The 14,619-nt window shown below is 61.3% G+C and overlaps 1 protein-coding gene across 1 annotated transcript; it reads right to left on the bottom strand.

The window, feature by feature from the left end:
* Positions 1 to 1,186: 1,186 nt before the first annotated feature.
* LHX4 (LIM homeobox 4) lies at positions 1,187 to 14,359 on the bottom strand. Its single transcript, XM_050900598.1, has 6 exons — positions 14,061 to 14,359; positions 6,594 to 6,765; positions 2,909 to 3,111; positions 2,545 to 2,699; positions 1,674 to 1,845; positions 1,187 to 1,584 (listed from the first exon to the last, which is right to left on the bottom strand). Exons 1-6 carry the CDS (start codon positions 14,353 to 14,355, stop codon positions 1,187 to 1,189), a joined length of 1,395 nt encoding a protein of 464 aa, XP_050756555.1. The 5' UTR covers positions 14,356 to 14,359.
* Between the last annotated feature and the right edge of the window lie 260 nt (positions 14,360 to 14,619).

Raw genomic sequence — 14,619 nt, 5'->3', positions numbered from 1 at the left:
TATCCATCGGGCTGAATGCCTTCAGCCTGGCGAGGGTGGGGGGGTGCGGGCTGTGCTGGGGGAGATGGGCAGGTGGCCGTCACAAGCCCAGGGATGGGGGTTTTGAGAAAGGGGCTGGTGCTGGGTGGGCCCGGCCAGGAGCAGACCCCTTGGGGCTCACGGGCTGTGCCAAAACCACCCGGGTCCTTCCCGGCTACCTACACCCGCCCTTGGTCCCATCGGCCCCACGGCACCAGAGGAGGGGGATGGCTGATGCCAGGGGTGTCTCACACCCCAATCCCCTCTGCTCCCCACCGTGCGGGTGCTTCTGCAGCTGATGAAATGCCCTTTTTCCCCCTCTTTTAGGGGGAATTTTTTGCAATACCCTCAGAGCAAACATTCTCCACCTCTCCCGCCCACCCTTCCCCAGCGCTTGGGGCGGCTGGTCTCCACGTGCCAGCCCCGAGCATGCCGGCCGGCCTTGCCACAGCCCAGCTTGGCCACTGGGCATTTCGGGCTACAGGCTTTTTTTCTTTTTTTAATTCCTCCCCACCGCGTGACCAAGGTAAAACTGGCAGTGATGCACCATAAGCGCTCCGGTGCGCCCGGGGATAAATCACTGCCCCGCAGCCGCCACACGACAGCTCCGCTCCCACGGCACCCGGAGTGGGCAGCATCACCCCCGGGCAGCGGGGCAATGGCCCTGCCCGGACAGGTCCCCGGCCTCGCTAAAATAAACCTTTCTACAATATAGACTTTTCTTTCTGCTGAGGCTCCGGGCAGCGCCGCGTCGCGTTTCAACTCCGTATCGAAAAATAACTCTTGAAAATAGCAGCGGTGCTCGGCAGGAGCGGTGCGGGGCTGGCGCGGGCGCCGGGACAGACTCTGCCATCCCTGATTGTCCTTCCCTCCCGCCGGCTCGCGCCGTCGCACATCCCGCCGCGCCCTAGCCCTGCGCCGGGGTCCTCGCCGTGCGTCCCATGTGCCGACACCTCTCTTGTGCTTACACCCAAAGGCATCCGTGCCCCCCGCCCCGGGCACAGCCGCCCCTGGCCATCGCCGATGTCGCCCCCCCGCCTCCCTTCAGCCCTCCGGGGCCGATTCCCATGGGAAATCCTGGAAAGGTCAACCGCTGGCGGGCGCCCTCGGTGCTGCGCTTGCGGGCTGGGGGGGAGCGAGGGGGGCCGGGGCGGGGGGCGAGCGGCGCTTAGAAAGGGGGGTGATCCATGTCGTCCAGCCAGGAGGCCGGGCTGGTGGGAAAGTCTGGGTACCCGACGCTGCTCCCCGTGGAGATGTCGGAGGTGGGGCCCCCCCCGGCCATGGCCCGCAGCGTCTGACTCACCCCCTGCGCCCCGTGGGCCACCAGCCCCAGGCTGCCGTCCATGGCGTAGTCCAGCCCGTTGAGCAAGGGCGGGTGGGACGGCAGGGAGGAGATGGAGGACGGCGACTGGGGGAGGCCGTAGGGACTGCCGTCCCGCAAGTCCTGGTACGACTGTCCCGTCCCCTCCATGGAGAAGCTGCCGTTCAGCAACTGTCCGCCCGCCACGTCCCCCACGGTGCCGTAAACCCTGTTGGTGTGGCCAAGCTCGGAGAGGATCTGGTCTTCTGCCGGGGAGAGGAGGGAGAGCAGAGCGGGGGGGTCAGCGCAGGGGGGAGCCCCGCGGCCCCCCGCCCCGCGCCGGCGCCCCGCTCACCGCGGAAGCTGAGCTCGCTGTCGCTGACGCCGCAGTCCTCGGCCGAGCTCTCCTTCTCCAGCTTGCTGCCCCCGCGGCTCCGCTTGACGCTCTTGTAAAACTGCCCCCAGCGATGCCGCCCCGCGTCCTTCTTCAGCCGCTTCTCCTTGGCCCGGCGGTTCTGGAACCACACCTGGGGAGAAAGGGGGATACCGATGGCACCACGGCACCCTGGCACCCCTGCATGCCAGCACCTCTGCAACCCAGCATAGCAGCACCCATGCAAGCCAGCACGCCAGCACCCTGGCACCCCTACATCCCAGCATGCCAGCATCCCTGCACCTCTACCACCCAGCACCCCTGCAACCCCACATGCTAGCACCCATGCAACCCCGCATGTCAACGCCCATGTAACACAGCTCCCATGCACCCATGCAAACCAGCACCCCTGCAACCCAGCATCCGGGCACCCCTGCATCCCAGCACGCCAGCACCCCTGCAACTCAGCATACCAGCACCCCTGCAACCCAGCATACCAGCACCCCTGCAACCCAACTCCTACACACCCCTGCAACCCCGCGTGCCAGCACCCCTGCACCCCAGCAGGCCAGCACCCTGGCACATCAGCACCCTGGCACGCCTGCATCCTGGCACACCAGCACCCCTGCAACCCAGCATCCCAGCACCCCTGCAACCCAGCTCCCAGGCACTCATACCACCCCAATACCCTTGCCACTCCTGCATCCCCTGAAGCCTGGCACCCCTGCAACTCAGCACCCCGGCACCCCGGCACCCCTGAAACTCAGCACTCCTGCACCCCGGCACCCCAGTGGGACCCCTGTGTCCCCCTTCGCTAGGGGCAGGGCAGAGAGAGGCATCCCTGTGGCCTCACCTGCACCACCCTCATGTCGAGCCCCGTCTCGGAGGAGAGCTGTTCCCGCACGTGCCGGGCGGGCTTGGGGGAGTTTTTGTAGGCGTTCTTCAGCGTCTCCAGCTGCTTGGCCGTGATGGTGGTCCGGGGCCGCTTAGCGCCCGCCTCGGAGTCGTCTGCAAGCGAAGGAGCCGGTACCAGCCCCGACCGCAGCAGCGTCAGCAACCCCGAACCTCCAGCCCACGCCGCTGGGGAAAAGCTCCCCAAAACCAGCTGCCCCAGAGCCCGCAGCAACCCCTTCCCGCAGGCACAATGCCGGCAATATGTGACCCATGGCCGCCCCTCAGCGTGACGTCCCGCCTCGTAGCCCTTTCGGGGTGCCTACCGTTCTGCTTGGCGGTCTCGTAGTCCTCCTTGCAGACCAGCCGCCCGTCCTCCATCAGGTAGAACTCGTCGCCGGTGGCCAGCTGCCGGCTGCAGATGATGCAGGCGAAGCAGTGGAGGTGGTAGACGAAGTCCTGGGCTTTGCGGACCACCTGGGTGGGGGGGATGCCCTGCTGGCACGCCGTGCATTTGGTCCCGAAACGCCTGCAAGGAGAAGTGGGCGACCCTGAGCCCCTCGGCGAGGTGGGCTTCGCCGGAGTTGGGGTGGGGGGACCAGGAGACAGGGCAGAGTTTAAACCAGCAATCAACCTAATTATGCATGACACTTCACACGGCAGGGGTTTATCTTTTTCAGTGTGAAAGACCGGCCTAATGGAGCTGAGGAAGGTTTGATTTTAATGGTTCTTTTAACTAATGTTTATAGGCTGCCTGATTTTCCCCTGCAAAGACAGTACATATTTCATCCGCATTAATACCAAATAAATTAATTACGCCGCCCCACTAGCATGATGAATCCCAGATTAATGCAGAATGATGGGGCTCTTGCACTGTAATGACAGCCCAACGGGTGTGTCGGGCATGCTGGTTTGGGGTACGCATAGGCCCAAGCAAGCCCACAGCACGGCTGCGAGGAGCGTGCAAGAAGTGTGCAAGGAGCATGCGAGAAGCGTGGAAGCAGCATGCAAGGAGCATGCAAGAATGGGACAAGAAGCATGCAAGGACCATGTAAGAATGGTGCAAGAAGTGTGGAAGGTGCATGCAAGGAGCGTGCAAGGAGCGTGCAAGGAGCGTGCAAGGAGCGTGCAAGGACCATGTAGGAATGGTGCAGGAAATGTGGAGGGAGCACGCAAGGAGCATGCAAGAAGTGTGGAAGGAGCATGCAAGGAGTGTGCAAGGAGCGTGCGTCTTGCCCAGCAGCCCCCGCGGATCACAGGCACTCTGCTGCAGAGAGCCTGGGGCGCCCGTCGCTCCGGGTGCACGCAGGAGCTGGGTGCACCCGTGCGGGTGCAGGCCGGGCTGTGGCGGGGTGCGGTTGCCCTATGCAGACATGAAGGCTAACAACACCTGGAAAACAGCCGGCTAACACCCGGCTAACACCCAGCTAACACCCGCTGTAAAGTGAATGACGGGCGCGCGGGCGACACGTGCCCCAAGGAGGTGGTAGCGCAGGAGAAAGTCAAGAAGAAGTGGACATTGCCACTGGTGTTTTCAGCATCAGCCATGTGGGCTTTGGGATTGACATGGGGCAGATCCCCACCTCCCGCCGGCACCGCAAGGGCTCTGCTGGGTGCCTCCTGCTCCCCTTAGCACCCCTAAGCACCCCATCAGCAGGGCGCCGGGACCCTGCGGAGCCATCCTGGTGTTGCAGCAGCAGCCCAGGCAGCAAAGCTATCGGAATAAATCTGTCCCCTATGCCTTAACCAGACCCATCCGCTTCGAAGGAGGCAGCCCAGGAAAACCCAAGCCCTTGGGCCCCCAGCCCCAAGGCTGCAGGGGCAGGCAGTGGCATTCGGGGATGCCCAGGGTGTACAGCCACGCCGGGCACCTCTCGCTGCCCCCCCAAGGGCTGAACATCCCCCGACCATGCCAAATCACTCTGCGAGCCCCACAGCTGCCCGTGCCCTCACGCCATCCAGAAAGCCGGGGCATGGCCACCAAAGCTGGGTCCCCGAGACTGTCCCCGAGTCACGCAGGTGTCACCCAGGGACAGGCGGCGGGCACCGGGCGTGAGTGGTGTCGGTGTGATTTCAGCAGCTGCCCAAAGGGGTGTTGGAAGCAGAAGGCGAGGAGGGAAAACCTGTTTTGTCTCATTTTCTGGGCTTGGATCCTAAAGGGAGAGTCCCCGGACATCTGCTGGGGAGACCTCAGCTCTCCCGGAGTCAGCTGGGAGGGAGGGTGGGAGAGGGAGGGCTAGAAGATGGAGAGAGGGAGGGAGGGATGAAGGGATGGAGGGAGGGATGAAGGGATGAAGGGATGGAGGGTGAAACAGAGGGATGTACAGAGGGAGCGATAGGACAGACAGACAGACAAACGATGCTTCTCTGTGCCCAAGGCTGAGCCGGTGCACACTCTGCAGCCCCCATCCTCCCTCTGCCCACCCACACCGCCCCTCACAGAACACTATTAAAGCCATTTTAACACCCCCCCAGCATCCCGGGGTGTTTCCACACCAGCTGGGGACAGACGGACCCAGAACAGAGCTGCCCGCGATGGGGGACCAAGAGCTGCAATTTGCAGGAGGGAAAAAAAGATAAAAATCAAAAAATCCAATCTTTTCAGAAGCGACTCCTGCATTGCAAACCTGCCTCTGAAGTTGGTCTTAAATCCTCGCATCCTCCGCAGGTTACCTACCCCAAAATCAATGAGCGGTTGAAAGAAAGGTGAGGCGAGAGCCTGAGCGCGCGCCGAGATGCTATTGATTGGCACCAAATAATCCAGGCAGGACCTCATCTAAGAAAGTCGCTGATCTTTCAACTCTAATTAACATTGATTACCCGCACCTTTCGGGCGACTATTTAAATGACTTGGAGATTAATAGGCTGGAAAATATCAGAAGTGAAGCGTTATTACCCAGGCTGTAGCGGCTGCTTTGACCGACGCACGCTCCCCAGCTGGGAAGGAGAAATTCAAGCTGCATCTTTGGCCCTGATGGGGGGGGGGGGGGGGGGATGTAGAAGGCCTGAGAGCCCGGGGATGGGCAGGCAGGGAAAGTCCTGCCCGGGGATTAGCACAGGGCATAATCGCCATCGGTTGGTTTAGCCGGCTGGCCGGCAGCGGGGAGTGATGGGGAGAGCTGGCGCAGCCGGAGATGAGCGGGAGACGATGGCGTGGGGACGTGGCCCCCGTCCCCAAGACGCGGCAGCTGCTTTTCGGCCAGGCCCCGTCACCTGCACCCGGGCAGCAAAAGGCACCCGCTGGCCAGGATCCGGCCCTCCTCCCCGCGGGAGGTGTAAAGCAGCACCCCTCCGCTTCACGGCAATTCACCGCCGGCAGAGCTGTGCCCGGCCCCGGTGCAACACCCTCTGCCATCCCTTGGGAAAACTCCCAGATTTCGCCAGCAGCCAGGGACTAGAGCATCCCCGCTGAAAAGTCCATTTTTAACGGGAAACGGGTTGTCCTGTGCCGCGGGAGCAGGGAAACGCCGAGGCTGGGGCATCGCACAGCTGGGAGGCAGCTGCCAACAAAATCAAATGAGGTTTTTATACTACCAGGAGCAAAAAAAGGATTAAAAAAAAAAGAAAAAAAAAAAAGGTAAAAAGATGAAGGGAGAGAAACGCCATCAGCAAGCCCCGGCGAGGCGAGGGGTTCGGGCAGGAGCAGGCAGCGCTGCCGCCGCCTTGCGCGGGTTTCTCCTGCCCTCTAGCTCCGAGCGGAGCTGGGGCCGCTGCCGAACCGCCGCAGCTCGCCGTCCCACCGGGGTTTGAAACCAGCACAGGGGAGGGACAGGAGCATCAGGGAGGTCTGGGGCTTTCCCAAGGTTAAATCCCAACAAACAGCATCCAGCCTGCGGCAGCTGTAAAGCACCAACATTTCCTTTATTTCCACAACAACAACAACAAAAAAAGATAGATGATAGATAGATGAAGATTTTGGAGAAACTACACTTAAAAATAGGTTGTGCGTTTGCCTGCTTCGCGGGCGGGAAGAAGCCACTTTCGGGGGGCTGTGCCCCGAGTAGTACTCACTTGAAGAAGTCCTCCTTGCAGTAGACGCTGCCGGCCCGGGAGAAGCAGCGGTCGGCCAGCTGCATCTGGCAGTCGGCACACTTGAGGCAGGAGCTGTGCCAGTGCCGGTCCAGGACCTTGAGGATGAACTTGTCCAGGATGTGCTGGTTGCAACCGGCGCACTGGGGGATCTCTGAGATGGAGAGAAGAGCAGCGTCAGCCACCGCAGCCCCCTCGCCCCCGCGGTGCTTCCACCCGGCCAGCGCCGCTGGCAAAGCCCCGTGTTGGCTCGTACTGGTGCTTTGCGGGGTGATGAGCTGCCACCCCTTGCCTTGCCGGTGTCCCGGCACATCTGCCTTTGCCAGCCTTCACCAAAACCCTCTGGGGTAGCAAAGCCCACGGCCCCACCATGCAGAGACACACACACACACACGATGCTTTCCCCTTCTGCATCCCATTTTTCAGGCCGTGCTCCCTGCCACCCATTTCCCCGCCTGCCTCTCGCTCCCTCCAGGCTGGCATCCTGCAGCCCCCGACCAGGGACACGGCTTGTCGCTCCCTGCGGCCGCCACCCCCGTCCCCCAAGGGCCAGGCTGCCGGGGTGACCCGCGGGGTCCCAGCTGTGATCCAGGGGTGCAGGACACCAACCACCTCCACCCCACCTGCAGAGGCTTTTTCAACATGGGCACACGTGTCTTCCCCTCCGCTGCCGCTGCACCCCGAGGACCACAAGCCGCCTGTGCCAGCCACTTTGCATCCCCCCCCCACGGTCCAACACCCATTTGGTCCCCAGGACCCTGGTTTTCACGTGATGGGAACAGCACATTTCCACCCACTTTCTGCCATCCAGCCGGAGTGTTACGGACCCCTGGTGCTGGAAACGGCTGGAAAAACGTGGGCTGAAGCAAGGCCACGCTGGAGCACAGCAGTGGTAAGCAAGGGGAGAGTGGTGGTGCTGGGTCCAGCCCCATCCAGTCCCCCCCCTACAGCACCCACGCTGTGGGAGAATGCTTGGAGAAGGAGGGCTTTTCCTAAGGCAAGATGTATACCTGGCCATTCAGACTCCTATACAACGTCTGCCTATAAATGGACAGCTTCCATAGATCTGGAGAGCTGGATATTTATCTCCCTTTCTATCTGCCCATAGTTCAGAATAAACGGGAGGTGCTGTAAAAGTCTGCAGGAGAAGATTGCCCGGTAAAAGCCAGGCACATCATGCTGACACGCACGCATGAAAGAAGATTGATTGGGGGGGGGGGGGGGGGGGGTGTTGAAAAACCAAACCAAACCATGCCCATAGCTGGAGCGTAAGAGCAGGAGAGATGTTTATGCATAAGGGCTGCCTCCCTCTCCTGCCGGGGAGCGGCTGACAGTAAACAGCGGGGCGGAGGGGGGGGGAAGTGTATGATTATATTTTTTTTTTACACCGCTACAAGTGCTGGGGAGGCTTCGGAGGGGCTCTGCTGGCCCCAGCCCAAGCGGCCGAGCCGGCTGGCTCCTTTACCGACCCGCGGTAACACAAGCCCCCGCGCCCCGGGGCTCGGCACAGCCGGGCTGCGAGGGACAAGGGACGGGGGCGGCGGGAGGAACCTGCCCCCCGCTCCCCCCGCGCCGCCCGGCGATGCCGCCCGCTTTTGGGGGGGGGGGGGGGGGGGGGGGGGGGGGGGGGGGGGGCTGGGGGGGCTGGGAGCCGCCCTGCCCGGGTATGGGGTGTGCCTCGGGGCGCTCGGCGACGGGGAGAGAGGGGGACCTCCTGCACCCTGGCCTGGGAGCTACCGGGAGCGGGGGGGAAGGAAAAAAAAGGGGGAAAAAAAAAGGGGGGGGGGGGGGGGGGGAGAAAAAAAAAAGGGGGGAAAAGGGAAAAAGGGGGGGGGAAGGGGGGAAAAAGGGGAGGAAGGGGAAAAGGGGGGAAAGGGGGAAAAAAGGGGGAAGGGGGAGAAAAGGGGGGGAAAGGAGGGGAAAGGAGGGGGAAAAGTGGGGAGAAAAGGGGAGGAAGGGGAGGGGAAAGGAGGGGGAAAAGGGGTAGAAAAGGGGGAGAAAAGGAGGGAAGAAGGAGGGAAAAAGGAGGGGAAAGGGGGGGAGGGGGGGAAGGGGGGAAGGAAAAAAGGAAAAAAGAAAAAAAGGGGGGAGAGAAAAGAGGAAAGGAATGAAATGGAAAAAGGGAGGGGGGAAAGGGGGAGAAAAGGGGGGAAGGGGAGGGGAAAGGGGGGAAGGGGATAGAAAAGGGGGGAGGAAAGGAGGGAAAAAAGGAGTGGGAAAAGGAGGGGAAAAGGAGGGGGAAGGGGGGAAGGGGGGGTGAAAGGGGGGGTGAAAGGGGGAAGGAAAAAAGGAAAAAAGAAAAAAAAGAAAAAAGAAAAAAGGGGGAGTGAAGAGAGGAAAGGAATGAAATGGAAAAAGGGAGGGGGAAAAGGGGGGAAAAGGGAGGGGGAAAAGGAGGGAAATGGGAGGGGAAAAGGGTGAAATGGAGGGGAAAAAGGGGGAAATGGAGGGGAAAAAGGGGGGAAGAGAGGAAAAGGGAAAAGAAAAAAGAGGCAGGAAAGAGGGGGAAAGGAGGAAAAAAGAGGGGGAAAGGAGGAAAGAAGGGGGGAAAGGAAGAAAAAGAAAGGGGGGAAAAAAAGAAAGGAAAAAAGAGGAAAAGAGCACAGGAGAAAATTGTATTGTTACAGCCTTAAACAACATTATTTAAAAATACTTTGGGGTACTGACACATCTCTCGAGTGAAGGCAGCTTATTTTATCATTCACAAGGTTAGATAGTTACAATCCCAGTGCCCTTCAGACCATATTTATTGCTGGCATTTAAGCCTGTGTCGCATTAACAACAGTAGAATAAATTAAAAAAAAAAAAAAAAAAAAAGAATTATCTACAGCTTCCGTAGGTCCCTCTTCTCCTCCTTGCTCTGAAAACACCTGGGTGCTTTGCTCCCCGCCTCAGTGTGCTGCTGAGAAGAGCATCACGGTTGCGGGTCGGCACCAGCCACATTTTCCACATTTCATTTGTTAAACCTATTTCAGAGCAATGGGAACGCCGTTGGCACAGACGATGGCACGCAGCACAGCACCAGCCCCGAGAGCAGGCACATTTGGTGGTGCTGCAAAGTAAATCTTTTTCTCATTTATTTCATAAGCATGCGTGCACGTTTATGAAACATGTTTTATACATAAATAGTTATTTGTATAAACATGCGTATGTGTATATATATACACATACTCACATGTATATATACGCATATATACATACTCACAAGCTAACAAACACAGCTTTCTCCTTTTTAAAGGCAGCAGCACAGCTTAATTTCAACAAACAAACAACTGCGGCAGATAATACAATATCTTCCTCCAAATTTCCAGAGAAAAAATTTTTTTTTTAACAAAAGAGACCTATTTTTTGCTTCCGATCTGTCCGTAGATGTACTGCACCAACCAAATGCGCGCAGGTCTGTGTGTGCACACAGATGTGCAGAACTCGCATCGACTTGGCTGCTCTCCCCTGTACATAATAATAATAATAATAATAATAATAATAATAATAATAAAAAAGGGGGAGCTGCCGGGGTACCAGGAGATGTCCCACTCAACCCAGTGGTTTGTCCGGTGCACGCAGAGAGAAAATATCTTAAACACAAACCCTGCGCTCTGCTTTGTGCTTTGCAACGGAGGCGGCTGCGCCGGGGCCGGCTCCGCGCTGCCTCCCTGCCTGCGGAAAGCCTCGCGTTTATTATTTCACTTGTTTTAACTAAATTATTTGATATAACAGGAATAATGTTAATGGCATTATGCGCTCCATTGCTGTCTTTGCCCACTAGCATCTCAGGGCTGGCTCTGCGCGCAGGGTGGTTTGATAGATGCTCCGGCAGGCAGACCGGGGGGGGGACACACAGCCCCACGGCCCCCTCCTCTCCACCCCGGGGACCTGGGGACCACCCCAGGGATGCAGCAGCCTCAATGCAAGCCGCTCCCCGAGGGGGGGGGGGGAGCTAAGGCTGGGGGGTCACCCCCCCCCCCCCCGGGTGATGTGCCCGGGAGGGGGACCGCACAGCTCGGGTGCATCCCTGCCTCCCGCTGGCGGCTGCCCGGGCAGGATTTGGCCGTATCCCATTAAAACCTGTAGCCAGCTCTGCAATGTGTGTCCCCCCCCTCCCGCCCCCCAGCACCCTCCCACGCACCGGGGCACCCGAGTGATGGCCTGACAAGATGTGCTGAGGTCTGGCCCCACGCCGCCCGCCAGCAGCGCGGCCGCCGTTACCGTGATTTATTAGCAGCGGGTCCATCTTTCCATCCCTATCTCTCCCCGACGGGAAAAAAAAAAAAAAAAAAAAAAAAAAAAAGAAATAACGATGGAAACGAAAAAAACTCGCGGGTGGCCTCAGAAATCCCTCAGACCGCAAAAACCTCCAAACCCGAGGGTGGAGGCGATGCCGGGGCAGCTTTTGGGGAGGATGCGCTCCTCCAGCGCACCCCGCAGCCCGGCCCCGCCGGCTCCGGACCGCGCCAGGCACCGGGGCGGCAAACCCCCCCCCTTCTCTTGGGGTTTGGGTTTTTTTTGTTTCTTTTTAAAAGGAAGGGATCGTCACCCGCGGAGAGGAAGGTGCTGCAGAGTGGGTGCCTCGGCAATGCGGGTGGAAAACCGGAGCACAAAGGCGGTCCGGTCCGCCGGTACCGGAGCCTGCACCAAACACTCGCCCCAAGGAAAGCGCCAAGTCGGGGACTCCTTAAAAAGACTTTCTGCGGGGAGGAAACCTCATTCCTTCACATGCAAAAAAACCCTCCAATTCATTTCTCTGCAGCGTGCAAACGACTTTCCCAGCGGCGATTAATCAATCCCCCCCCCCCCAGCCCCTTGGCCAGAGGCTGGCGGCACCCGGGCACCGTTCCCGCTGGCTTTGGCAGAAGTTTTTACTTCGGTGAGATTTGCAAAACAATATTCATAAATAATATTCGGAATTATATTTTTAACAATCCCGTCTGCAAGGCTGAGCTGTAGCTAGGTTTGTCGGGGGGGGAGGCTCCCCAAAATCTCGCTGAAGTGGATGCTGTAAGACACAGTCCCTGCTAAAATAAGGAGGCCGTGCAGTGGTTAAATAGAGAGGAAAAATCTGCGATTTAATAGTGATTAGAAATGAAAATGTCACGTATTTTCGTCGCACACACCATGAAATATCGAGGTGCTGCTGGGGAGGGGGGGCGGGGGTGTGGAGGGTGACCCCGGCGCAGGCAGCGGGGCTGAATTCCCCTTGGGAAGGTATTCCCTGCCCAGGGGCAATACCCTTTCGCCCCGGGGAGCCGTGCACATGTGTAACGGGTGCAGGATCGGGCCCCAAACCTGTAACGCCGTGAAACCCGATGGCCGGGAGCCCGCCGCGGCCGCAGGGCTCGGCGCTGGAGCAGCAGGGGAATTGCAGAGCGAGGGAAACTTTTATAGCAGCCCACCCTCACGTATTTTGTTCCTGCCACTAGTTTTTGCGCTGAAATAAGTAATAATAATCGTATCTCGTTGGATTATTTCCTGAGAATTCCTGATATACGTCAGCTAGTACAGAAATGGCAATGTCACCGGCCGGAGAGTTTGGTGGCACCCAGGAGGGCCAAACCAGGGAGCTTTGCCGAGGTGATTGCTGCTCCAGGGTGATTTAGGCACCTCATTTCGCCTTAAACCAGTGGGGCTTCAGGGCCATAAAAGTGACCCTGCGGCCGGGAACCGGAGGCGTTATTCGGTCGCAGGGGGGACGGTCAGGATTCGGCCGTGGGATGGACCCTCGCCATCCCCGCACGCTCCTGCCGGGGATTATTCTTCCCCTCTGTTGCGGTGAAACACAGTTAAACGTGCCCGCCTGCACCCCCCCGGGGCCGGGCAACCGGACCGAAACGGGGGATAACGGGGACGGTTCCCCTCCAAAGCAGGATGGGGACTGGCCGCCAGGAGCGGCGGGCAGCGGCTCACCCCCCCGGGCAGCAGCGGGCAGGGGCACCGGCTTCACCTCCCCCCGCGGAAACACCCACGGAAAACGAATTACAGCCGTCTGGGGGGGCCGGGGGCCGGTGCGGAGCACGGAACGGCGGGGAAGGCTCTGGGGGCAGCGGGCGAGCAAAGCCCGGCCCGGAGCGGGCAGGCGGCCGGGGTGCGCACACCCCCCTACCCCTATGTGTCCCCCGAAATGCAGCCCCCCCCCCCCCCCCCCGGCACAGCTGCCCGCCCCGGCCGGGCTCTCCTGGGGTTCGGGCCCGTCTCGCCCCCTCCCCCGCCGCCGGGGCTCCCTCCCCTCAACTTTCCGGGTGCCCCGGGGGCGGGGAAGGAGGGGCAGAGCATCCGCCGGCTCCCCCCGGCGGGCTCCCCCCCCCTCCGGGCCCGCAGGGACGCCCCGGTTCTCGGGAACCGTTTGTAAACGGAGGGGGAAAATATAATAATAGTAGTAATAACAATAACAACAACAACAACAACAATAATAATAATGATAATAATAATAAATACCCGCGCAGCTCGCAGCCCGGGCCGCCCGCGGAGCGCCCCCGCCGCCCGCCCGAGCAGCCCCGGGGCCGGGCCGGGGGCGCAGCGGGGCACGGCCGCCCCCGCACCGGCTCCGCGCATCCATAGGGGTGTGCGTGCACACGGGCTCCCCCGCGTGGGGCTCGGCCCTATAGAAACGGAGAGGCTGACGGTGAGCCCCCCACGGCTCACGCCCGGCTGCCGCCGTGTGCGTCCCGCCGGAACACGCTCCGGTCCGTACACCCGTGGGGTCCACACACCCGTGTGTGCACACACATCCACGCGTACGTGGGTGCATACAGCCCCTAGACGCGCTTATATACACCCCCACAGCACGCGCGAGCATGTGCTTTCACACGAACACGCTACCTGTAGCTACAGAGCATATATGGGCACGTATAGATACATAGGTGATTTTTGGACAGACGCAGACACGGCGGCATCGCTCCACGCGCCGCGCGGAGCCGAGCCGGGCTCGCCGTCCCGGTAACACGCACGCACGCCCGTGGGTCCCTTCCCACCGCCGCCGTTCGTCCGTGAGGCGCTGCCTGTCGCGATAAACGATATAAGCGGGGGGTCGTGCACTCCGGGCCGGGGGTGCGCCGGGGCGGGCGGGGACCGGGGCACCACACACACACACACACGTGCACTTGCACACGCACTTGCACACGCACCGCCGGAGCCGCGGCCGCGCCGACCTCCCCGTCGGGGCCGGGCCCGCATCGTTCCGCACGGCTCCCGCCGCCGCCGCCGCCGCCGCCGCTGCCCGCCCGCCCCGGGGCACGGCTCTCCCTTCCGCACGCTCCTAATTTTTACGTCTATTAACGCTGCTAGACACGGGGAAAAAAATAAAGGGGAGGAAAAAAACACGCCCGGGCAGGAGCGGGAGGCACCTGCCCAGCCCGCAGGGCGCTGCCCCTCCGGCCCCTGCCCGCCCTGCCCCGCCGGCCCGGGGCCGCCTTTGCGGCAGGGAGCGAAGGAGGGAGAAGAGAAAAGCGTCCTTACGTTGCACCGGCACACCGAGGATCTCGGGAAGCCCCTTGACAGCCCCTTCGGCAGCGAGCGCGGAGCTTTGCATCATTTTATTGGCCCGGGGCGGCGGAGGGGAGAGAAGAGGGGAGGGAGAGATGCGGCCCGGGCCGGCGGAGCCCCGCGGCGGGAGGCAGCGCCGGGTCCCGCGGGCGGTGCCAGTGCCGGTGCCGGTGCCGGTGCCGGTGCCGGTGCCGGTGCCGGTGCCGGTGCCGGTGCCGGCCCGGGCGCGCCGCCGCAGCTGTGCCCGCCAGCGCCGCCCGCCTCCCATTCATTCACCCTGCGGGGAGCGCGCCTGACGTCACCGCCCGCAGGGGGCGGGGGCGGGGCGGGCCGCCCGCGGCCAATCGCCGCCCGCCCCGCGCCGGAGGGGGCGGGGTCTGAAGGTGGGGAGGCGGGGCTTGCGGCCCGGAGGCGGGGCCTGCGGGGAAGGGGCGGGGTCTAGGGGCGCCCCGCGGCCGCGAAGCGCACCGGGGCCGGGCCCGGCCTCGAGCGGCTGGCGCTGTCGTGACATAATGCTGTCGCGACATAATGC

The sequence above is a fragment of the Gymnogyps californianus genome, chromosome 8 (assembly GCF_018139145.2).
Source record: "Gymnogyps californianus isolate 813 chromosome 8, ASM1813914v2, whole genome shotgun sequence".
Lineage (NCBI taxonomy): Eukaryota > Metazoa > Chordata > Aves > Accipitriformes > Cathartidae > Gymnogyps > Gymnogyps californianus.
This window is presented reverse-complemented; position numbering and strand designations above follow the sequence as displayed.